Below are 26,872 nucleotides of genomic sequence, written 5' to 3'. Positions count from 1 at the left end.
AGTAATCATGGAATAGCATAGTAGCATGGAATAGCATAGAATAAGGGAATCCAGGAATAGCATGTTTAAGTACGGGGGGAAATTTTTATTAAGTTAAAAATCACAAAAGGATAAAAGGATGAATAGTGCATGAAAATTTATACTATTTTTCTAAATATTATTTTCTCCCACTCATCCCTCCCCTGAGGATGTCCGAAGAAAATGCCACTTTATTTTCATCTGAGAACCCACTTCCATGGCTCTGGTGACAGCGGGGCCAGACACAGACCATGCACCAAGGCTCTCCTGGGGCCCCCTCCCTACCACTTGTCCCACTAGGCTCAGAGTCCTTCCACTCCTCTGCTGGGCCATACACTCTGAAATTCTTTCAGATATGAAATCTTAAGGAAGGTTCCCCCTTCTCGACACAGTGATCTCAACTGGGGAAACTTTCTCAATAGATTCCTGCATTGAAGCTGTTTTGCTGCTACTTCCAAAACCTGTATCCTGGGGCACCTGGGTGGCTCAGTGGGTTAAAGCCTCTGCCTTCAGCTCAGGTCATGATCCCAGAGTCCTGGGATCAGGCCCCACTGCGGCAGACTCTCTGCTCAGCAGGGAGCCTGCGTCCCCCCTCTCTCTCTCTCTGCCTGCCTCTCTGCCTACTTGTGATCTCTGTCTGTCAAATAAATAAAATCTTAAAAACAAAACAAAACAAAAAAAAAAAAACCTGTATCCTCAGGGACCCAAGTCCTCACCTCCCAAAACTTTCCTGTCCTCAGCATTGAAATGTCCAGGCCTGAGTGCCTTGTGCACCTGCCCCCCACCCGGAGTCAGTGACCTCGCTCCCTGAGGCAGTGGATGTGCCCATAGTGTTTCACTTCTTCCTTCTGTCACTTGAGATAAAGTCACTTGAGATAAAGTCAGAAAGACAGCTTCCACATTTGGACTACACAAGCACAGTGGAAAAACTCCTAAAGCAAAAGTTTAGTAGAGAGGCTACTTAATAATGATTCTCTCTATAAAAACAAACAAACAAACATGAAAATAATAATTTTAGGACAAAGGTCAAAAAGTATTTACAATAAATATGACCTAATGATTCCTTATACAAGGATTTCTTACAAACCAAGAAAAATGGAATATCCTAATATAAAAGCAGGAAAAAGATATAGATGGATTATTTCATCAAAGAAGAAATGCAAATGATTAATTGAAATTTTTAATGTTCAAATTCCAAGAAAAATATGAAACTTAAAACAGTGGGATATAAGTTCTTACCTATCAAATTGCCAAAGATTTTTAAAAAACATGTAACAATCCGTAGCAGGAAGGCTATAATGAGATAGTCACATAGGAGAAGTGAAAATTGATACAGATGTTTTGGAAGCAATGTGACAATGTGTGTGAAAGACCTTTAAAATATTTGTTCCTTTATGAGCCTAAAAACACATCTTCTAGGAATCTAACCTAAAAACACAACATTTAGGCATAGATTTGCATATATAGATGTTTATCACAGTGTTATATTAAAATTATAAATTATGTAAATATTTACCAGTGAGAGAATGATTAAACAGATTAAGAGCTATTCATTTGATGAACTACTATGAAGGCATTAATTTTTTTCAAAAAAAATTGGAATGAGATTGAGAAATCATAAATTATCTCTCCGTGTTGCTTTTATTTTCATATCTTTGCAACTGGACGGTAAAATTTTCATTAACCATTTATACTTCCTTTTTTCAGTTTTATTGAGTTGTATTTGACATATAACATTATATTAGTTTAAGGTGTATAACATAATTATATGTGTATATATTGTGAAATGTTTAACACAATAATTTTAGTTAACACCCATCACTTCACATACTTAGTTTTGTGTTTGTGTGATTGTAATTTCTAAGATCTACTCTCATAGTAACTTCCAAATGTACAATATAGTATTGTTAACTGTAGTCAAACCATGCCAAATATTATGCTCCAGGGACCTATTTATCTTATAACTAAAAATTTGTACCTTTTGCCCACCTCCACCCATTCTCCCCACCCTCACCCCTGCCTCTGGCAACCACCAATCTGTTCTCTGTTTCTATGTGTTCAATTTTTTTAGATTCTATATATAAGTGAGATTATACAGTATTTGTCTTTCTCTGACTTATTTCATTTTTTTTACTTATTTCATTTATATTTCTTTTTTATAGCTTTTTCTTTTTCCCCTTAATTCTCTTAAACATTTCAAAGTGCTTAAAAAAATTTTTTAAAGACTCTTCAATCTGAAACTAATGATACACTTTACATTAACTAATTGAATTTAAAGAGTTCAAAGTTAAAAGAATTTAAAAAAAAAAGACTCTTCATTCAGATGGAAATTCATAAAGTAAGGAATCTTAAGTTCTGCAGAGGCCAGTGAGTTATACCCATTCTTGTGACATCTCTTCCCCTCTGGCTTCAAGTATCACGTGATTATATGATGACACACAAACTTGAACTTCTCAGAGCTGGTGTATTCCCAGGTCCACATTACCAATTTCCATATTTGCACTGAAGCCCTCACTACTGCACTGCCTGAAGGGGGGATGGGAGCAGAGTTTAGCAGAACTCCCTAAGCACCAGCAAGGTCTGTTTTGACCCCATTTCCTTCCTATTGTTTTTAGTAACCATGTCAGTACCTTCTCAGCTCTCACACTGAGGGATGGAAAGCAAAAGGGAGGTGAATAGTGTTGTCACTAAAACAGGCAAACTGGACTGGGCCCTTGCTACTCAAAGAGTGGTCCATGGACCACTGCCATCTCAGAACATGTTCCAAATGCATACTCCTGGGACCAAGACCTCCTAAATCAGGATCTGAATTCTATACAGAATAACAGATAACAAAAATATACTGTTAATTTATTTAATAAAGGCTTTTGCTTACCATTCTTCATTTTTAAAACTTAGATAGCTTTATTGCTTTAAAATTAAGTGTCTTTTTTACAACTATCATATGATCTCCCTGTTATGAGGAAGTGGAGATGCAACATGGGGGGCTCGGGGGGTAGGAAAAGAATAAATGAAACAAGATGGGATCGGGAGGGAGACAAACCATAAGTGACTCTTAATCTCACAAAACAAACTGAGGGTTGCTGGGGGGAGGGGGGTCCAGAGAGGGGGGTGGGGTTATGAACATTGGGGAGGGTATGTGCTATGGTGAGTGCTGTGAAGTATGTAAACCTGGAGATTCACAGACCTGTACCCCTGGGGATAAAAATACATTATATGTTTATAAAATTTTTTTAAAAATTTAAATTAAAATTAAGTGTCTTTTTAAAAATTAAGTGACTCTTTTTTTTCTTTTGAGTCCAAAGAATTGAAAAGATAATTGGTTAGGGTCTGCAAAAACAATATATCAAAGTAGTATCCTTGACTTCTCTGGCTATGATGGTAATATCAGTGTTTCATTTTTCACAGGTAGCTGAAGAAAACATGAATAGGTTTTCTGGTGCCCCGAAGTTTGGAGGATGGATACTGGACAACTGCCCCGTTATAAAAGAACTGTGGATAGTCTTAGTCGAGAAAGGAATTATACCTGATTTAGTAATCTGTTTATCAGATACAGAAAACAATGGTTAGTAAATATTTATCATGTAAATCCGAAAGTGAGGTTTTTATTGCTGATAATATGTTTAGTTAAAATACAAAATAGAAAACTCTTCACTCTTCCACGGTACAAATACCACCCCAGCAATCCCTTCACAATCTAGAGGTACACAAAATGAGGCAACCACTCACCATGTAGATGGCCAGGAATGGCGTGCTGGATCAGACCCTTACGATTCTTCTTTGGAGATGGGACTTTAACATCCCATTCTCAGCACTCTAACTTCTAAATGAAAATTATATAAGGCTGAAAGTAAAGACTGTATATTAGTCCTTATACACCTCAAATGGGATATATTAAATACATAAAGATAGCAAAACTAAATTTTAATTATTCTGTCACTTTGAAAAAAGCTATAATAATTAAAACAGTATGATGCTGGCATAAAAACAGACACCTAGGCCAATGGAACAAAGTAGAGAGCCTAGAAAATACACCCAGACCTATATAGTCAAATAATCTTTGACATAAGAGCCAAGAATATTCTGTCATCTTGCCTTTTAAGGAAATATATTTCAAAAGAGAGTTTCCAGGGGGGAAGTATGATACACCACTTCTTTTCGTGTTTTAGTTATTTTTACCATGCTGATGTTCACATTTTAGAAAGGATTTCAGATAGTCTCGATATTTTAAAGAACCTGGACTCTATATAAATAAATGCTTAAAGGGAAATATATTTGGATATAGGCAGGAACAATATTTTGTCATTAATTTCCAAAGTTTCTCACTATATTTTATAGAGCTTCAAAATTAATGTTATTCTCTTTATCTATATTTCAGGGAAATATTTACTTAATAGACTGTATTTAGAGAATAAGACTGAAGTTGACTCTAAGATTTTAGAAAGATTATTAGATGATCTACAAAAGAAAAAAAAAGAAGAAGCAGCAAGGTAAAACATGCCTGGCATCATAAAACAAGTTAATGAATCTTTTATAGCTATTAAATATCTACTTACAAGTTACATTTATGAAATGTCTTTAATATCAAAACAGTGGTCTACTAAGTAGATCCAATGCTAATTAAGCCTAAGAAAAAGAGTGGGTTTACAAATATTTTCAATGTCTGAAATACTGAGTTGTGGATATTTTCATGGCCCCAAATCGAACTATTCTAGAACAAATGTCTACTCACAAAAGACACTGTTAAAAAAATGAGCACAGGTAAGATTTTTTTTTTTAAAGATTTTATTTATTTATTTGACAGACAGAGATCACAAGTAGGCAGAGAGGCAGGCAGAGAGAGAGAGAGAGGGAAGCAGGCTCCCTGCTGAGCAGAGAGCCCGATGCAGGGCTGGATCCCAGGACCCTGAGATCATGACCCGAGCCGAAGGCAGCGGCTTAACCCACTGAGCCCCCCAGGTGCCCTAAGATTTTTTTTTTTTACCATATTTATCTGTGACTTTAATAATTTTGCTGACCAGTATCCACAAATTGAAGAAATAATACAATAATAAGGAAATGAAAGGGACGCCTGGGTGGCTCAGTGGGTTAAGCTTCCATTTTGGCTCAGGTCATGATCTCAGGGCTGTGAGAGCCCCACTCCATCCCATCCAACCCCATACCCCAGTCATCAAGTCCACCTTGGCTCTGCACTCAGCAGGAAGTCTCTGAAATTCTCTTACAGGCTTTCCCTCTGACCCTGCCCCTGCTCACACTCTGTCTCTCTAAAATAAAATCTTAAAAGAAAAGAAAGAATGGCTTTATTATTGTTTTCCTGACATATCTCCTATAAGAAGTGTAGTAATGTCTTTTGAAGAGAATAGAAATAACTAGATTTTCACAGGATGGGGGAAAGGATGCCAAGAACACTGAATATGGAGAATGACAGACTATAAAATAGTCAGGAAAACTGCCCCAGAGTGGGCAGCTGATATGAATGGGCTCTATTAACTCATCCCCTGTTGGTGAATACTTGATACAGTTTTTTTATATTATTTTTAAAAGAGGCAATCAACATTCTTATACATGTTTCTTTGTGCAATAGTATGCAGATTCCTGAGAGCTAAATTCCTAGTATAGAATTTCTAGGCCAAAGGTATACACATTTTAATTTTTAATAAATATTACTTTTCTCCATCACTTTACTAGCTTTCCTTATACCTGTCTGTCTTCACCATTAAGTCAGGCTTAGTGCTGCAACCCTAATGAAAAACAGATTCCCTCTAGACAATTAAGTTTTCATATCTCATGTCTTTTCAAATTTCATTATTACTGTGTTGAAAAGAAAAATCAGGAAATAATTTTTCTGATTACAAAGATAATTATCTATTTATTCAATATAGAAAAAATTTTAATATAAAAAATAATAAGTTGGGGACGCCTGGGTGGCTCAGTTGGTTAAGCAGCTGCCTTCAGCTCAGGTCATGATTCCAGCGTCCTGGGATCGAGTCCCGCATCGGGCTCCTTGCTCAGCAGGAGCCTGCTTCTCCCTCTGCCTCTGCCTGCCATTCTGTCTGCCTGTGCTTGCTCTCTCTCCCTCTCTCTCTGACAAATAAATAAAAAAAATCTTTAAAAAAATAAATAAATAAGTAAAAGTAAAAACTCTCATAATGCCAGCATCCAAAGATAATTACTATTAACAGTTTATGCTTCTGGGCTTTTGATCATTATTTATATAAACTTCAAATACAAAATTAAAATTGTATTATACATAGCCTTGTATTACACTTTTTTGTCACTTAACTTTTTTGTGTGAACATTTCTGATTTATTCAGAAGGGAAAATGGTACAACTTCTCCCATTTACCTTTTTAGCTTAGACAATCTTTAATGAATTTTAACAGATTTCTTAATTAATAGCCAAAACTTTTTAAAGTATAACATTGCAACTTTTCTTAACCAAAAAGGGAAAAACAGAAAACCCTGAAATTAAGTGGCTTTAATATGAGCAAATTAAACATTTACATTGTAAAGTTAAAGAATATAATGAACATTATACAAAATTTACTCAATTTTTAACCACTATAAGCCTTAAACCCTAGAATATTTTAAAATATCTGAATTTCCAAAGATGATTAAATTTTGGACATTTTCATTTCAGAAAAGCCACTGAAGAAGCATTGAGAATAGAAGAAGACCAAAGGCTTTTGGAAGATATGAGCGAGAAATCAAAAGGCAAACACAGATTTACATCATTACTAATGCGTCATTTAATTTTGTACCTTACTGCAAGCAACTGCAGTATTTCAAGTGAATTACAGAGAGCATGACCATATTTCCCAGTTTGCCCATGAGAGTCTAGGTCTATGCTATGCCTATGGTACTGAAATATTTATTTGACCCACTTTCATGCTCAGTGTTCCAATTTGGAAAATAAATTGTGTGGTCACTAGAGTAATGGAGTCATAGGAAAAGAGCTCCGACACAGACACCTACGTGTGCTCCCTCTTGGGATCCACAATAGACAGCTTATGCCATGTGTCTTAAAATGGCTTCCCTGGTCACATAGGACACATGAATGTTGGAATTACTTCTAGTATAAGGATCCTGCAGGAATTGAGAAAACAGCATCTCCTGCTATACCTGTTGTCTTTGAACTTAAACTTTCATCTCTGTTATAAAAGAACTTACTCCAACAGTTTCTTTTAAGACCGAAGTTCTTAACCTGGAGTTCACGGATAAAATACAGAGGTCTGTGAACTTGAATGGGAAAATAATTACAACTTTATTTTCACTAACCTTAACCTGGAATTTAGTATTTCCTTCACTTAATAATTAATATAGGCAATGAACCATAATATTAGTAGTATCTTGATTTTCTTACCAATAGAAACTAAGATATTTTCATACCACGTTACAGTTTTATATATCCTGTGTATGCTTAATCACGATTCCCAAAATGATGATAATTAGACCAGCTGCTAGTTCTTGTTATGTAATGCATTAGTAAAGATGCACAAATTTCCTACAGCACAAAATTTATTTTGATATCTTCATAACTGTGTTTCAATATAATTGGTTTCTTTTGTATTTTATTTTATGGGATTGAAAGCATTATTCTAAGGAGTGTCCATAACTTTCACCATACTGCCAAAAGGGTCCATGACTCAAAAGAGTGAAAAGTATTTCAGTTTTCCTTTGTTGACAACAAGCCACCCCAAAACTGTAAAACAACTACGGTTTTTATTCTGTACACATTTCTGTGGGTCGGGACTTAATACAGGGCTTATCTCTGCTCCCTGAGGAGTTCAGTTCAGGCTTTGAGTGGCCCGCTGGGAAGCCAGTCCTCCAGCCCCAAGCAAGCCTTCAGGGACTGCAACCCTGACTGACATCTTCATTTGACTGCAGGAGAGACCCAGAGCCAGAAGCACCAATTAAGCTACTCCCAAATTCCTGACCCCAGAAACTGCAAGGATGATATGTGGTTACTATTGCTTTAATCACTAAATTTTGGGGGCGCCTGGGTGGCTCAGTGGGTTAAAGCCTCTGCCTTCGGCTCAGGTCATGATCTCAGGGTCCTGGGATCGAGCCCTGCATCGGGCTCTCTGCTCAGCAGGGAGCCTGCTTCCCTTCCTCTCTCTCTCTGCCTGCCTTTCTGCCTACTTGTGATCTCTCTCTGTCAAATAAATAAATAAAATCTTTAAAAAAAAAATCACTAAATTTTGGAGTAATTTATTATGAAGCAATAGATACTTAGTAAAAATCACAGGTAGTGTAAGGGTCTTAGAACAACCTTTCAGGCCATCTGTGATTTTTCTGGTATACAAATTATCCATTAGAATTTTAGAAGAATATTAGAACTTTTTACACCTCTCTGCATCATTATAGAAACTCTGTTTATTTGTATGTTACATAAAGTACCTAATATGGATAAGAATTAAAAATAAATAATTTACATGTATGCATATTGGAAGTATTTTTTTTTTTTTTACTATGAGAGTATTTTTTTATTTTTACATTGTGAGTTTTTGCTGTACAGCACATAACTTCATTCCAAACCCTAGTAGGATTCAGCAAATGCTGCTACTTCCTTGTGTGTATCACCATCATTCCTCTATATGACACAAGGGTCACCCCAGTGTAAGTCACATACTTAGAAGCTACATGTACTGTAGTCCTGGTGTAGACCCAGAACATTTTTCTTTTTTTTAGGTATGTTTTACCTTTCTTCTTCTTTTTTTTTTTTTTCTAAGACTCTTTCATTATTATAGGGGTGTCCTGGGGGGCTCAGTCGTTAAGTGGCTGCCTTCCCACCCTGGGGTCCTGGGATCAAGCCCTGCATCTGGACTCCCTGCTCAGTGGGGAGGCTGCTTCCCCCTCTCCCTCTACTCCTCCACCCCTACCCCCCACCCCCTACCCCCGTGGTGTGTGTGTGTCTCTTTCTCTTTCTCTTAAATAAATAAATAATAATAATTCTTTTTTTTTTAAGATTTTTATTTATTTATTTGACAGAGAAAGACACAGCAAGAGAGGGAACACAAGCAGGGGGAGTGGGAGATCAGGATGTGGGATCATGACCTGAGAGGCTTAACAGACTGCCCCACCCAGGCATGCCAAGAACACTAAATTGCTTTGCTCTGGGTGTTTTAATCATGCAGATTCAGATCAAAATTCGGATGCCAAAGACTATCATACCGATAGTCTTGGAAGGTACTCACTGGAGGGAGAAATTTCCACAGGAGTCCAGAAAACAAGCTCATTTTTTTTTTTTCATATCATCTGCATAGAAATATCTTGTTTTTCAATTTCATGAATATATTAAAAGGAATAGCAGAGATAGTTTTTTTGACATCATTCACCCCATGTTCTTCCCGAAAGACTTCCATGCAACTATATAAAGCTTGGTATTGTGCTTTTAAAATTTACACTTGACATACTGATCGATGTGTTCCGTTATTTGTAATTAGGTATAAGAAAATCCATCATTATACGTTAAATTTAGCCCCATGCTGCCAAATGGAAATACAATGCAAGCCACATACATTCTAGTAGCTGCCTAAAAAGTGAAAAGAAACAGGTGAAATTAATTGTATTTATTTAATATACTATATCCAAAATATTATTTTAACAATCAGTACAAAAAATACTGAATATATTTCACGTTTGGTTTTTCTAAGTCTTTGAAATCCATTGTGTTTTCATACTTTCGGCACATCTCAATTTGGATTAGCTTCATTTCAATGGCTCCATATCAGACAGTGTTGTTCTATCCATATTCTTATTGAATGGACTTTGGGGCTGTTTCCAGTTTCTGTTAAAACCCTCAGGCTGCTACTCCCATAGGGCTCTGAGCACATGTACTGCACACTGTGGCTACATTTGGACAGATGAAATACGCAGACAAAGTATCTGTCTGTCCCATCAAACCCCATGCTTCAGGAGGGCAGGGCCATTCCTTATTCTTTGTTTTGGTCTCAGCACTGATCAGAATATCTAGCACCCAGTGAAATATTTGTTGACCTAAACCAAATAATAATTTATTTCTCCTCATTTTTTTCTAGAAGTAGAAGAGGCTGAACTGGAGGCTGACGAGGTGATTGAAATTGAGGACCCTGACGTTCAGGAAGGTTCTGAGGCCTTGGAGGTAGCCGAGGACACCAAGGGATCCTTACCTGAGGAGTCTGAAGCACCTGAGGTCCCTGAAACAGAACCTGAATCAGGTTAGACTCTGTTGAGGGCCGTGTCCCTCCTTTCACTCCCGTCTACTGGGTGTGTCTGTGTGTGCACACATGTGTGTATTTGTCTTTTCTATGTTAACAAAATGGCAGCAGGTGAAGAATGGTGACAGGAGCGCCCAGCCATTTAGTTCAAATCAGTTGGTTTGCAGTGTGGTAGGAAAGCCAGGCTTCCGCCCTGGTACTGGCACTCAGGACCAGGGCCGGCCATGTAATCTGTGAGTCACGTGGTTCAAAAAGCAGGAAAAAGTGCTTTTAAACATATTAAATATAAAGCGTTTTCTTTTCTTCCATGGCCTCTCTCTCAGTTTGTCATGGTGCTTTTTATCTGCTAATTAATCTTATTCTAAGTAGACAAAAATTTTAAATTTTATTCACTGGCATGAATTTTACCGTTTGTCTTTATGCTATACGATGCTATTTTGAAATGCAAATATAAAAGCATTTAACTCATATGTGGAATCACCATAATTACACAATTTGTATTTTGCAGCTTAGACATACATTGCCTTTCGTTCTTTTTGCGGGGGGGGGGGGGGAGTGGGAGGGAGTACAGGAGCGGTGGAGGGAGGGGCAGAGGGAGGAGAGAGAATCTTAAGCAGGCTCCATGCTTAGCTCTTAAGCAGACCCCAACACCCAGACTCCCCTTACATGCATTTCATTGTACATTCAGCTTCATGCACAAAACTAGCTGAGCTTTTAACTTCACTTCTTAATATGCACATAAGCTCTAGCACACTCTCTAACTTTAGCTTCCTAATGGTTAAGGAAAGACTGCAAGATAGGGAACTCTGGATTGCCCTATCTTTTCTTTTCCTTCTGTGTCATCCTTTTCAGCCTAAGTGTTTAGCTAATACAGGAAAATAACATGAGTAAGAAAGGTTCCTTGGTTATTCATGTCTCTGAATGTTATCACCTTCTTTCAGCATCTGGAGCAAATTCTAGTTTGAAGGGAAAGTGTGGTGTCTCAGGGCTGCCATCATCCTCCCCTGCCCCCACCAGTGGGTCACGCTCCCTCATATGTGGTCCCCTGGAATTCTAGGGTAGTGACAGGTCATCAGGAATGTTCATGAGAACATGAGGGCAAGGGATGGCAAACACATACTGTGCCTATCTCTGCTCACATGCCCTCTCTTTTGTCCCATTGGAGCCCCTCTGGATTTTGCTTACAGAACAGTTCAAAGGTAAAATTACTAAAAATTAAAATGACAGGGAAGAGCATTAGTCTAAGTGTGAGACCATTCTAAGCAAAAGACCTTGTGCAAGTGCACAGGTCCCACACTCATTAAGCCAGCCCTACTGCAGGGGCCCAGTTCTGTGGACTAGTACAGGGCAAGAAGTAGTCTATGGCAATGAAAGTCACTCTCAGGACCAGAGAGGATCTTAAAGCAGCAAGATGGGAGACCCCACTGTGGTGGCAATGAGGCACAAAAATACTTTCAAGCATGATTACTACTAGATTAGAAACTAATCCTACAAACTAGAGGTCTTCAGATACCTGCAGCTAGATGCCAGTCTAGAGCAGTTAAGGGCTGGGAAACTGCTGTTAGCTGTACAAGGACCAGAACTTGTAACCAAAACTTGTAATTACAGTGAGAAATCTCAAGTTCAACACACATCATTTTTACTATAAGATTAGCATTAGCTTTATGGGACAATAAGTATCAAATCAGATACCTTGTGCCAGACAGAGGACTTAGCAGGATGAAACACACAATTGCCTTTTAGGAGTCCCACAACTCTGTTGACTTGAACTCCTACCTAGAAACTTCATTGTTTTTTTGTTTCTTTGTTGTTGTTGTTTTTTAATTTAAAATCAGTTAATTAGCATATAGTATATTATTAGCTTCAGAGGTACAGTTTAGTGATTCATAAGTTGTGTATCACACCCAGTGCTCATTATATCATGTGCTCTCCTTAATATCCATCATCCAGTTACCCCATCCCCCACCTCCTCACCTCCAGCAACCCTCAATTTGTTTCCTATAGTTAAGAGTCTCTTTTTTTTTTTTTTTTAAGATTTTATTTACTTATTTGACAGCGAGAGACACAGCAAGTGAAAGAACAGAAGCAGGAGGAGTGGAAGAGGTAGAAGCAGGCCTCACGCTGAGCAGGGAGCCCCATACAGGGCCCTGGGATCATGACCTGAGCCAAAGGCAGATGCTAGTTTAGAGTCTCTTATGGTTTATCTCCCCCTCTGATTTTATCTTATTTTATTTTTCCCTCCCTTCTCCTATGTTCATCTGTTTTGTTTCTTAAATTCCACATATAAAAGAGATCATATGATATTTGTCTTTCTCTGGTTGACTGATTTCACTTAGCATAATACCCTCTAGCTCCATCCATGTTGTTGTAAATGGTAAGATTTCATTCTTTTGAATAGCTATTCTATTGTACATACATATACCACATTTTCTTTATCCATTCATCTGTCTAGGCCATCTGGGCTCCGTCCATAGTTTGGCTATAAACATTGGGGTGGCGGTGCCCTTTCAAATCACTGTGTTTGCATCCTTTGGATAAATACCTAGGAGAGAAATCGCTGGGTTGTAGGGTAGCTCTTTTCTTAACTTTTTGAGGAACCTCCATGCTGTCTTCCAGAATGGCTGCCAAGCTTGCATTCCTACCAACCAGGTAAGAGGGTTCCCCTTTCTCCTCATCCTCACCATCACCAACACCTATTGGTTCCTGACTTATTAATTTTAGCCATTCTGACTGGTGTGACCAGAAACTTCATTGTTTTTTTTCAATACCTAATCAGTTTGACTGACAATTCTTCCACCCACCTATGTTTTATAAGAAGACAGGCTGTAGAATACCAAAAGAAATAAAAGAAACTGACATCCATTAAATATAACAAATTAAATATAATCCATTAATATTTATCCATTAAATATATCAAACACATCCCCATAGTTCCAATATTCACAATTAGTATTTACAAATGTAACAGGTCTAGGGAACAATTTAGTTTTGTTGCTTTTAATCTGATTATTTCCCCCAGAGAACCTATTCTGGATCTTTTAAAGCTGGTGTCCTACTCTAATTAGGGTCAATCCTAGATCAATGCTAGACAGTGTAGATATGACTGGGCTTCTCCAGGGCAGGTTCGCTTCTGTAAAATGATCTGTTTGGGCCACATTGAACCACATTCTGTTTCACAAAAGGTCTTGCATCTGCTTTAGTCAGTGATTACTTCTTCTATTCAAAGGTCTCTTTTTCCACAAAGTCTTCTTTTTTTTTTTTTTTAAGATTTTATTGATTTGAGAGAGAGAGAAAGAGAAAGAGCACAAGCAGGTGGAGTAGTAGAGGGGGAGGGGGAGGCAGGCTCCCCGCTGAGCAGGGAGCCCGATATGGGACTTGATTCCAGGACCCTGGGATCATGCCCTGAGCCGAAGGCAGACATCTAACCATCTGAGCCAACCAGGCACCCAAAGTCTTCTCTTCTAAATTACTTAAGGGGGCAATTTTTTTTTTTTCACTTAAAACTGCCCTGTCTAATCACAAAAAGACAAAGACCCTATGATTCCACTTATATGGAGTACTTAGAGTAGTCAAAATCATAAAATTAGAAAGTAGAATAGGGGGTGAGAAGTCACTCCCCTTAGGGGGGTGAGAAGAATGGGGAGTTATTATTTAATGAGTACAGAGTTTCTGTTTTACGAGGTGAAAAGAGTTATGGGCTGAAAAGGGGTGACGGTTGCACCACAGTGTGGATGTATTGGATACCACTAAACTGTGTACCTAAAATGGCTAAGATGGTAAATTTTACAGTATATGAATTTACCACATTAAAAAAAAAGAAAAAGAAAAAACCGTTCTAACATAAATCCATTACTTTTGGAATTTTTAAATTTTATCCAGAGTACCCAATAGTAAGCAAATGATGGCTGCCAAAGAAATGTCCACATCTTAATTTCTAGAACCTACAGATGTTACCTCATTTGGAAGAAAGGTCTTTGTAGATGTGACTAAATATCTTGAGACGGGGGGATCATCCAGGCTTATCCACGTGGGCCCAAAATGCCGTCACAAGTGTCTGTATACAAGGGAAGTAGAGGCAGCGTAGACTCGCCCTCAGAGCAGAAGGCCATGTGAAGATGGAGGCAGGCATTGCCATGATGCAGCCTCAAGCTAAGAAATGACAGTGGCCCAGAGAAGCCCGAACAGGCTAGAAGTGATTCTCGTCTCACATGGCAGAGGGGGCACAGCCCTGCCAACACCTTGATTTCTGACTTCTGGCCTTCATAGTTGTAAGAGAATACATTTCTATTGGTTTGTTTTATTTATTTTTTAAAAATATTTTATTTATTTATTTGACAGAGAGACCACAGGTAAGCAGAGAGGCAGGCAGCGGGCTGGAAGTAGGCTCGCCGCTGAGCAGAGAGCCCGATATGGGGCGATCCCAGGACCCTGGGATCATGACCTGAGCCGAAGGCAGAGCACCAACCCACTGAGCCACCCAAGTGTCCCCCCTTTTTTAAATATTTTATTTATTTGACAGAGATTACACGTAGGCAGAGAGGAAGGCAGAGAGAGAGGAGGAAGCAGGCTCCCTGCTGAGCAGAGAGCCCTATGTAGGACTCGATCCCAGGACCCTGGAATCATGACTTGAGCCAAAGGCAGAGGCTTAACCCACTGAGCCACCCAGGCGCCCCTTCATCCCGCCCATTTTTAAGGGTTTTATTTATTTTTTTAAGCCACCAAGTTTGTGGCAATTTTTTTTTTTGGTAGCCACAGGAAAGTAATACATAGCCAGAAAAGTTTTTTCTGCCTCATGCTAGAGAACACATCTTTTCCTTCGTCATGGGCCACAAGGTAATCATTGCCTCTGTCAGTACTCAGATAAGACACCTGAAGCTTCATCTCAAACCTGTTGTCACTCTAGCCTTCTTAAACGGAATGACATATGTATTGCTTAGAATCAGTGCTTTAAAGGTCATTACATCCAGGACACCTGGGTGGCTCAGTCAGTTAAGCGGCTGCCTTCAGCTCATGTCATGATTCCAGGGTCCTGGGATCAAGTCCCACATTGAGCCCCGCATCGGGCTCCCTGCTCAGCAGAAAGCCTGCTTCTTCCTCTCCCACTCCTCCTGCTTGTGTTTCCTCTCTCGCTATCTCTCTCTCTGTCAAATAAATAAAGAAAATCTTAAAAAAAAAAAAGTCATTACATCCAGATGCATTCAGAGGCTAGTTAATCACTTTGATCTTTACCAATTTGTTCTTTATGTACTGTTAAGTATAGGCAAATTATATGAAACTTGTAAGAAGCTGGGCTTCCAGTAACCATTGGCTCTTATCACAATGTTTTATTCCAAGCACCTCATCATCCTATAATAGAGTCAGCTATTAATAAACATGAAGAAATACATTCCTTTAACAAATATTTATTGAATTCTTTCTAAGTGCCAGGCAAAGCAGCAGGCACTGCCATAGGTACTAAAAACTCAACAATCAATGATCAAGATAGTCAAGGTCCCTTTCTTTTTCTTTTTTCTTTTTTAAAAAGATTTTATTTATTTATTTGACACAAAGAGACAGAGACAACGAGAGAGGGAATACAAGCAGGGGGAGTGGGAGAAGGAGAAGTGGACTTCCCACGAGCAGGGAGCCAGATGTGGGGCTCTATCCCAGGACCCTGGGATCATGACCTGAGCCAAAGGCAGACACTTCACCAACTGAGCCACCCGGGTGCCCCTCAAGTCCCTTTTCAAAGAGTTGTCATTCAATGGTAAAGAATAAGATAAACAAATAAATAACTAAAATAATTATGATAGTGTTAAGTGCTATGGATAAAATATATGAAGACACTAAAGCAGAGCCTGGGATCTAGTAGGTGCTCAATAAATGTTTGTTGAGTGAATGAGCAAGCTGGAGGCCAGTGGGGTAATTTGGAAGAAGAAGCAAGAGTAAACATTATGGCCAAGGAAGAGTGTCATCTGAGAAAATGATATGTGAGGCAAGGCAGAAAGACTGAAAAGGAGCTGTGCAAAGATCTTTCCACTGTGAAGGCTCAGAGGTGGGCACAACTCAATGGGCAAGGAAGAAATTGAGTGTGACCAGAGCATAGCGAGCAAAAGGGAAGGGGAAGATGAGATTGGACAGCGAGGCGGAGGCCAGAGGTTTAGGGAGTTTGAAGCTTTCTCTAAGTGCGGGTAATCCATATGATCTCATTAACCCTTTTTAAACTTCACCTTGGCTGCTATATGACACCTTACGTCATTTGTTCTGCACCTCAAGTTCTCCATTAACCTGGGTTAGGAATAGTTACCAAACATTGTTTTTACAGGGATAGAAACATTTTATGTAAAGCGCCTAGCAAGGTGTCTGCAAGTCGTTGATGCCTCAGCAACTTCGTCACCGGCTAGCAGTCAGCCTTAGGTAACTTCTAGAAAGGCCAGAGCTCAGGATCCCCACCCCCAGATAAGGCTAAACTAAATCTCAGCGTTCTCAAAGTCAATAGTCACATTCCATCCCCTGATATCAGAAAGAAAGGAAGCAACGCTTTGGCTTATACCAATCAGGATAAATTCCTGGAGCTGGAGGTGGGGTTGCCCTCCCTCAGCCCTGAGGGGAACGGTAAACACTGGAACAAAAGCCCGGCTCTGCCAGGAAGAAGAAGAGTGAGTCACCAACAGGGTCTGCTACAGGATGGATGACAACAAGTCCCCTTCATTGCTCCCTTGCTGAATTTTCACTAAATTCCACATTGCTCTCCAATGCGTGGTTTCAACGAGACTGTTGAGGAATGTGTTAGCTTCCTAGGGTTGCCATTAACAAATTACCACAAACTTAGTAGCTTCAAAGAGCAAAAATGTATTCTCTCACAGTTCGGAAGGCTGGAAGTCCAAAATCAAGATATGAATGTAGTCTCTTTCTCTCAGAATTCTTATTGTACTGTACTCACCCGTTTTGGGATGCTGTGAGATGATAAAGTGCCAGCATGGTGAGATGAAGTGAGGTGAGTGATGTATGCATGGTGGCGTGACCGTGAGGCTACTGTTGACCTTCTGACAGCTTGTCATCTGCTTCTGGACTGTGGCTGACTGCAATTTACTGAAACCACAGAAAGCAGAATGTGGGTGAGAGGACTCCTGTATATACAGTAAATGATCCGCATCAAAATCACCAAAGTCTGTGATGGCCAAAAGATACATGAAAAGATGCTCAACATCACTCATCCTCAGGGAAATACAAACCAAAACCACAATGAGATACCACCTCACACCTGTCAGAATGACTAAAATCAACAACTCAAGAGACAACAAGCATTGGCTATGAGGTGAAGGAAAAGGAAACCTCTTGCCCTTTTTTTGGGAATGCAAACCGGTACAGCCACTGTGGAAAACACTATGGAGTTTCTTCAAAAAGTTGAAAATAGAACTATGCTAGGATCCAGTAATCACACTACTTGGTATTTACCGAAAACTACAAAAACACGAATCTGAAAGGATACATGCACCCCTATGTTTATTGCAGCATTATTTACAATAATCAGGTTATGGAAGCAGCCACGTGTCCACTGATACATGAATGAATAAAGAAGATGTGATACACACACACACACACACACACACACACACACAGGAATATTACTCAGCCGTTTAAAAAAAAGAATGAAATTTTGCCATTTGGATCTAAAGGGTATAATGCTAAACAGAATAAACCAGTCAAAAGACAAATACCATATGATCTCACACATATGTGGAATTTAAAAAACAAAACAAATGAACAAAGGAGAAAAAAAAAGAGAGGACAGACTCTTCACTATAGAGAACAAATGGTTACCAGAGGAGAGGTGGGCAAGCAGGTGGGGAAATAGGTGAAGGGGATAAAGAGCACAATTACCTTGATGAGCACTTAGTAATAGATGGAAGTGTCAAATCACCATATTGTTCCCTTGGAATTAATATTACACTGTATGTTAACTACACTAGAATTTAAATTAATATAAATTTTTTAAAAAGAATCACCTAGGGGTTCCTGGGTGGCTCAGGTCATTAAGCTTATGACTTCAGATCATACAGGTGGAGTAGGGCAACAGGAAGGGTAGGTAGAGTATTTATAAGAACCACACCCAACCCCCCCCCCAACACACGTACGTATCCATATATGTCTTTCACTTTAATGTTTTGCCTGGTACTCTCCAACATAGACCTGAAGGTCAAGTTAATGTGCAATGACCTAGTTCAAGTGGTGATGTTTAGTAAGTATTCATCTTGTCTGTCTCTTCTAGACTGTGGCTGAATCTTCTTCATTTCTGACTTGCATTATAATTAGAGAAATTAAGACAATTTAGAATTCTCTGTATATTCTTGGTGTTCTTGTCTTTGCCATCATTTATAATGCTTTTCTTTAGATAATTGAGCACCTAACAATCGCACATGTCACCACCAGAGCAGCCCTAGGCTTGTCTTCTTCTACATCCTATTCTCTTGAGTTTTAATTATAGAATTCTGTAGAAAGAGGACCCAGCTACTACTTTAGCTTGGAAGACAGTTTCCAGGGTACAGTGTTTTATATATATATGTAAATATAATTATATATCATATAATTATATTTCTAAAATATTAGAATAATATTATTCTAGATATGTAAATATGATTTAATATAACTATATTGTTATATTTAATTATATTATACATTATTATTCTGAATATGTAAATACAATCATCACATTATTAGAATATTAGAATATTCTAATTCTATTTATCTGAATATTCTAATTAATTAGAATCTATTCTAATTCTGTTATTTAGAATACTCCATTAGAATACTCTAGTAGAATATTATTCTGATATTAGAATAATAAAATTAATTATAATTATAATATAATAATTGCAATCTATTATAACTAATTCTATAACTTAATTATTATGATTGGTATAATGATGTATTCTATAGATAGATATATAATGTATATTATATTTCATATAATATTATACAAATATAAATTTGGTCTACACAAAATTTGTGTCTCAGAACTAGAAAAAACTATGGGGTGAGAAGATAGATAATTAGTTCTTCCTTCCCTGAACCATCTATGCTGAATGTGCATGTGAAGCAAGTCTTACATCATCCAGGAAAACAGTGTTTGCTCTCTACCTTCAACAGTGATATTGTGGAGATTCTCCTGAGTTTTGCCACACTTACGCCCACAACTGGGGCTTTGATATATCATTGTCTTTCCTTGCCATTTAATGGTCTTTAGGACTATTTAAGAAATTAAAAGAAATATCAGGAACTGCTAGTCTGATGGCATGTGAACAGAAGTTTGAGTGATATTTAACAATAGTTATCTGTCAGACTTATATGTGCCATGTGTCCATTACTATTTTGGTCCATGTCTTTTTATGTGTTGTTAAATGTTCTTCATTTTCTGCCCTACATTATTAAATATTTAATGCCATACTTTACCTAACAGGAAAACTGTATTTTCACTTAGACATAGTATATACAATTAAACTGTGTTTTGAAATTTACTTTGTGCCAGAAACTTCATAAAGCAATAATGTTTTAAAATTCAAACACTAACTATCAGATTTCTTTTTTAAGTAGTTGAGCCTGCTGAGGATACCACAGTTGGAACAGAAATTTCAAAAGGATCCAAAGACAGCCTGGAAACTAAAGAATTATCTGAAACAGGTTACCTTATAAAAATAGTTAGTCTGTGAAAATACTTTTCATATTCTTTTAGAAAGGTCCAGTCCCTTATTTTAAGTATAGCACCAACTTCCTATTTCTTTCTATGCTGTATGCCAGCTGATATGCAATTAATTTAGCTTATTACATTAAAAATGTATGTAGCAGGTGCCTGGGTGGCTCAGTGGGTTAAGCCTCTGCCTTTGGCTCAGGTCATGATCTCAGACTCCTGAGATCAAGTCCCACATAGGGCTCCCTGCTCAGTGGGGAGCCTGCTTCCTTCTCTCTCTCTCTCTGCCTGCCTCTCTGCCTACTTGTGATCTCTCTCTCTCTCTCTGTCAAATAAATAAATAAATAATCTTTTTGTAAAAGTATGTAGCCAGTGTTTAGTACTCTTCTTCACCAAATTTTATTTTATACGTTTTACTAATAGTTAAAGTTGCCATATAAAATTCTTATTAATTATCCATGATTTTTATCTTATTAGTAGATAATAATTCATCTAAGCCAATACAAAAAACAAAGCATAAATTAAAACATGAATTTATGCATTTATATTATTACCTAGAAAATGAAGTATATTTCTTTCAAATGTTTTTAAAATACTATAAAGTATAAATTATTTTGGCAATATGGCTAAAGATACAATATTTTAAGAATCTTTTTCTTTCCTCTAACCTTTACCTCAGAAGTTGTACTCCCTGAGTTTCCAGAAGATGCTTATCCTGATGTTCCTGAAATGGAGCCAATTAAAGAGAAGATTAAACATTTCAACTATATATGGAAACAACTGGAAGGAACAATCAAAGAGTCATTCATTCAAATTTTAAACTTGGAGATTGCTGACAAAACTCCAGAGGAACTACTTCAAAAAGTAGTGGAGACTATGGAAAGTAAGAGATGTAATCTTAACAGTTATTGTCAAGATATTACTCTATCATTAAAAGCATCATGAAAGTTTGAAGCCCTTCTTGATGGTTTATGAAGTAAAGCATCCAGTATATTTAGGGTCAAGACTTCAAATATTTAAATCTGTTAAGAACAGCACGGGGCCCAAAGAGCACTGGCCAACCCAGCCAGCTGTCGCTTAAAGAATTTGTGAAGACCTGTGTGTGTACACGTTTCAACTAAGATCAATCATTATAATCACTCTTCCTAATCTTTGACTACTGTAATATGCTAATATCCTTTTATCCTAAAAATATTTTCCCAAAAGTTACTTTTTAATGTATTTATTAATTTTTTTACAGGACCCTTCCAGTATGTTGCATGGGAGTTAACTATGGAAGATTATGATGAAGAAACAGAAGACTATCAGGCAGAAGCTGAAGCTGATGAGGAGATAGAAGAGGAAGAGGAGGAGGAAGAAGAGGTATGACTTCTTTATTATTGCTCATTCACATTGGTCACATCATTGAAAGTACGTATATCCAGAGTGGTAACTAGCACTTTGGACCCCAAGAAAACAAGCAGGCTTCCTCAATTTTATAAATAAATTATTTTATAAATTTTTCAACACACTTGGCCTCCACCCAACTTCACTTGACACCTGAAATGCCAGGGCTTCTTAGACAACATACTACACCCATGAAAAAAGAAAAGGGAAATCTTTTAAATTTTTTTCCATGGGAAATATCTACAGGTATTAGAGACAAAATTTAAGGGAAGTGAGTGTTTCACATAAGACACAGATAGCAATGGCCTTGGGAGGCCACTTGCATGATAATAAGGAGAAGTATTTGCAAAAGAAACAGGTCATTTTCAGACCCTACTCTACTCCCTTAGCACCGGAATTTTAAGAACCATTCACATTTGATAGCCACCCAATTAAATATCTATCAGTAATTAAATGAAAACAGATTCTTTTAATTTGAGGCCTTATCAGTTCTTTTGAGCTTCCTAGACCCAGTTCCAACATGGGAGGAGGTTCTCCCCAAACACTCCAAGCAGTTCCAGAAGATGACACCACCAGGGTGTCTGAGAATTCAGCTCAATTCTGATGCCATCCACCTGGAGATAGCATCAGATTCCACAGGTTAAGGGTTCAGTCCTAAAGGACTTCTCCCCCAACCCCCATCTCAGCCCCAGGTTGTTTCCTGTGCTTCTGACCAATGGGCTACAGATTAGGGATTCCAGTAACTTTCTCTTTCAGTTCAATTAATTTGCTAAAATAGCACACAGAATTCAGGAAAACATTTACGTACATTTACCGGTTTATTAAAGGATATAATAAATAATGCTAATTAACAGCCAGATAAAGCCATACATAAGACAAGGTCCTCGACAAAGAAACTTCAGTCTTTGTGGAGCTTGGGGCCCTGCTTTGTGGCACATGGAAGCTCTTCTAAAAGAAAAGCCCAAAAAGCTGTCCTCTTAGGTTTTTATGGAGGCTTCATTACACAGTCATGGTTGACTAAGTCGTTGGACATTGGCTGATTCAACTTCCAGCCCCTCTCCCTGACCCCATCTTGGAAGGCTGAGGGTGAGACTGAAATTCACAAACTTCTAATCATCATGCAATAACCTGGATGAATCTGAAGATAATCATGCTAAGAGAAAGAAGCCAGGCAAAAAAGAATATATCTTGTATGATCCCATTTATATAAAAATTTAGAAAATGCAAACTAGTTTAGTGCTGGAAAACAGAGTGGTGGTTGCCTGGGGATGGGGCAGGAAGGAGGCAAATAGTAGCAGGAAGGAGAGATTTTACAAAGAAGTGTGAGCAAATTTTTGGTATTCGTGCATATGTTCATTATCTTGGTTGCGGTGAATTCACAAATGAATACTTCTGTCAAAAATTATCCAATTTTATACTGTAAATATGTACACTGTTTTAATGCCAGTCATACCTCACTCAACCTGTTAAACGTGTTAATGGTGGTTATCTCTCAGTGATGGACTTACAGTAATTTTTATTTTTTAAGTGCTTGCCTATATTATCTGATTTTTTAACATTAGAAATGTATCGGTTTTTACAATAGGAAAAATCAACAACAAAGATATTCCCCTTTTGCCAAACAGAAAATACAAAAAGAAACAAAAGTTCTAGGGGCGCCTGGGTGGCTCAGTGGGTTAAAGCTCTGCTTTCCGTTCATGATCTCAGGTCCTGGGATCGAGCCCCCACATCGGGCTTTCCGCTCCTCAGGGAGCCTGCTTCCCCCCCTCTCTCTCTGCCTACCTCTCTGCCTACTCACTCTCTGTCAAATAAATAAATAAAATCTTTAAAAAAAAAAAAAGAAAGAAAGAAACAAGAGTTCTAATACCACTCCAGAATTCAGGAATCATACCAAGATATGTCCAAGTGTTTGTCTTTTCTCATCAAACTTTCCTATACTTGGGGTGCCCTTAAATCTGTATGTGATGTTTTTCTTTATCTGTGAGAAACTAATTCTGGCCTCTTCTCCATCTCTTCCTTTTTTGCTTCCATAATACCTGATACTAATTAGGTCTCTTGGATCTATCCTCCAAATATCTTTATCTTTTCCCTCAAATTCTCCATTTCTTTATTTTTTTGTTCAGATATTTGTAGACATGTCTTCCACTCAGTCTTCTCATTTTAGACATTCATTGGAGTCCTATTGCTATTGTAACAAATTACCACAAAGTTAGTGGCTTAAAACAACCCAATTATCATATAATTCTCAAGGTCGGTTCTCTAAAATGAATCTTACAAGGGCTGAAATCAGTATTAGCTAAGTTCCTTCTGCAAGAGGAGAAAATTTTCCTGTCATTTCCAGCTTCTGGAGGCCACCTGCATTCTCTGGTATATGGCCTCTTCCTCCATCTTCAAAGCATATTACTTCAACCTTTGCTCTCCATCATCTCATCTTCTGCCTTTGACCTTCTTGCCTCCCTCTTAAGGTCCCTTTAATTACACTGGGTCTGCCTGGATGAGCTTTCCATCTCAACATCCTTAATCACACACACAAGGTAACCCACTCACAGGTCCTGGGAATCTTTGAGGGACCATAATTCTACCACAAGTGGTCACTCTCTTCTTAGGCTCATTTACATATTTTATTGGTGCTTGTAAACTCTTTCTAGTGTTTATTTGAATTTCTATTAATGTCTTCATTATTTTCCTACCCTGAGATTGGGTTCTGTCCATCTCTGTTGATCTATTTGATCTGACTGATCGTTTAGTTGGCTAGACTCCCTTACATGGGTAGTGGCTTTCTTTTTTCTTTTTTTTTTTTTTTTTCTCAGTGGGGTTCAGGATTATTGCTGGAGTGTTTTAGGTGACAACATTCTCAAGAATTAAAAGAGGCAAGTGGTCTCTCCCTGTAGGTCAGGAATATGGAGGTAGATAAGGTATATATTCGTTGCTGAGGCCTAAGACAAGTCTGGATAGGATTTCTCATACTTGCCCAGATGCAGGGTTGGGGAGAACTCTTCCCACCCATATAGCTCCTTCTTGATCTTTTGTGGGCCAGAGAGACCACAAGCATTTCCCTGGTAGTTGCTGATGCTAACATTCTCCAGGAAATCCAGAGATCCCTGCAAAAAAATTCCTTCTAGGACTTGACATCTTAATAGTTTGTTCTCTCTGATGTTTGTCTCCAGGCACTCATCTAGCCCATAGTGGTAAATAATGCCATACAGTTTCCTTCCCACAGATGCTGATGGATTCCAGCTGCCTGCCCCAGCAGTTAAGACTAAGAAAGTGGAGAGAGAGGAAGGGGGGTATCTTCAGATGACCATTTTCCCCGAATCCCTTGTTCTAAGATACCTCCACCCTCACCCCATCGCCTCTACACACATACCCCACATTCTGTTTCTAAAATTTATTTAGGGATGATTATAAATCCACCTATTATAAGGAAAAACTGGAGTCAACCAACAAAAGCCATTAAACAACTGAAAAAACAAAAGAACTCAAATAGATTGAGATATAAAAAGCAAATACTAATTAAAAAGGAGAAACAGCGTTCTGAATATCAGTGAAAATATCAAGGAAAAGTGAATTAAAACAACAACAAAAAAGATACTTTACACTGTTCAAGATAAGCAAAACTGGGCACTAAAATGGTAAGGACGGGTTTTCGTTAATAGGGAAAAGAGTCCAGTGTGAACTGAAGTCTGATTTGGACAGAGGTAAGTGGAAGTTTTAGAGAAAAAATTGTTTAGGGAGCAGGGACGGAGAAAAGCAGGGGCCCTGGAGATTCAGGGAAGTGAAAACTTACAAGTGTCCATTTATAGATGAATGGAAAAGGAGTGGTACATACACACACACACACACACACACACACACACGAATATTATTCAGCCATAAAAAAAGAATGAATTCTTGCCATTTGCAACGACACGGATGGAGCTAGAGGATATAATGCTAAGTGAAATAAGTCAGCCACAGCAAGAAAATGCCATATGATTTCATTCATATGTGGAACTTAAGAAACAAATAAACAAAGACAAAAAAAAAAAGATGAACAAAGAAAACAGACTTAAATACAGAGAACAAACTGGTGGGTGGGGGGATGGAAGAAATAACTGAAGGAGATTAAGAGGGCACTTACCTTGATGAGCACTGAGAAACAGAAAATTGTTGAATCATTATATTGTATACTTGAAACTAATATCACACTGTATGTTAATTATACTAGAATTCAAATAAATAAATAAGAAATACATACATACATTGTTTAAAAAATGCTTTAAGTAAAAAAAATAAAATTCTCATGAAAAAAAATTATACTGACTTTCACAAAGGTCAGAACTCATACTTTCAGTATTGTTTGAGAGTATATATTTTTACTGTGAATTCCACAATGCTTTTTTTAAAAGTTGCATTTTGGGCACCTGAGTAGCTCAGTCAGTTAAGCGTCTGACTTCCACTCAGGTCATAATTTCAGGGTTTATGATGATGTGGTCATCAGGCTCCCTGCTCAGCAGGGAGACTGTTTCTCCCTCTTCTTCTGCCCCTCCCCTCTGCTTGTGCATGCTCTCTCTCTCAAATAAATAAAATATTTAAAATTTTTTAAAAATTTAAAATAAATTGCATTTTATAATTGAATGAATTTCAAAAAGTCATATAAATGAGAACAAAGGTTTGAGAATTCAACACAATTTTAAATGTCACATGACCTTATTTCAGCTTTAACAAAATCCTTAATTTTGATAGGTTATACATTTCGGCTTCAAAATTAAAAAAATATATTGTTTTCTAGCCCTTCAAAAAAAAATCACATATAAATGCTTTATAGTATGGCAGAAGTAGAAATTATAGTTGCCAGATTTTAAAAAACATGCTACCCAGGTATATTTGAATTTCAGATAAAAGAATAATTTCTATGTGTAGTACAAGTTTATACTAAAAAAATTATTCATTATCTGAAAATCAAATATAACTGGAACCCACATTCTTATTTTTTAAGTCTGGCAACCCTACCCGAGGTGGACTTATTAGCAGGGAAAATTAATTAAGCATTCAACTCCAGAATCTGGGGAGAAAGCACAACAAAATAAACCAAAAGAATGTAGAAACAAAAGTAAAGGCAAAAATTAACAAAATAGGAAAAGAAGACAAAAACAGTAGACCTAATTTTATTTTTATTTTTATGTTTTTTAAATTTTATTTTATTTTTTTCAGTGTTCCAAGGTTCATTGTTTATGCACCACACCCAGTGCTCCATGCAATACATGCCCTCCTTAATACACACCATCAGCCCTCCCAACCCCCCACCCCCCCTCCCCTCCAAAACCCTCAGTTTGCTTCTCAGAGTTCATAGTCTCTCGTGGTTCATCTCCCCCTCTGATTTTGGAGTAGACCTAATTTTAAAAATTGAAAAGTCAGTCCACTGGCAAGTGTAATAAAATAGGCAAACTTCTAACAAATCTAATTAGATAAAAAGAAAAAGCAAATAATATTTGAAAAAAATGAGTATACAATCAAATTTTAAAAAAACAGGTTGTTTTAAATTATAGGAACTTTATACTAATAAGTTTTAAAGCCAAGATAAAAAGGATATTCAAAATATGAATTACTGAGATTTACCTAGG

The 26,872-nt window shown here is 37.7% G+C and overlaps 1 protein-coding gene across 6 annotated transcripts in view; it reads left to right on the top strand.

Annotated features, from left to right (window-relative positions):
- AK9 (adenylate kinase 9) overlaps positions 1-26,872 on the top strand; it is a 118,376-nt gene that overhangs the window by 49,565 nt on the left and 41,939 nt on the right. For 3 of the 6 annotated variants that reach the window (XM_047733716.1, XM_047733719.1, XM_047733715.1), the window contains exons 17-23: positions 3,427-3,583; positions 4,397-4,508; positions 6,658-6,731; positions 10,058-10,216; positions 19,787-19,876; positions 20,563-20,766; positions 21,124-21,245. In XM_047733716.1, coding sequence (XP_047589672.1) covers positions 3,427-3,583; positions 4,397-4,508; positions 6,658-6,731; positions 10,058-10,216; positions 19,787-19,876; positions 20,563-20,766; positions 21,124-21,245 — 918 coding nt within the window. Of the gene's footprint in view, positions 1-3,426; positions 3,588-4,396; positions 4,509-6,657; positions 6,732-10,057; positions 10,217-19,786; positions 19,877-20,562; positions 20,767-21,123; positions 21,246-26,872 lie in introns of those variants that run through there. The other 3 variants (XM_047733717.1, XM_047733718.1, XM_047733720.1) reach the window with 3 other exon arrangements.

Source organism: Lutra lutra, chromosome 6 (genome assembly GCF_902655055.1).
Source record: "Lutra lutra chromosome 6, mLutLut1.2, whole genome shotgun sequence".
NCBI lineage: Eukaryota > Metazoa > Chordata > Mammalia > Carnivora > Mustelidae > Lutra > Lutra lutra.
Note: the sequence above shows the minus strand (reverse complement) of the source record. Positions and strands in the feature narration are given on the sequence as shown.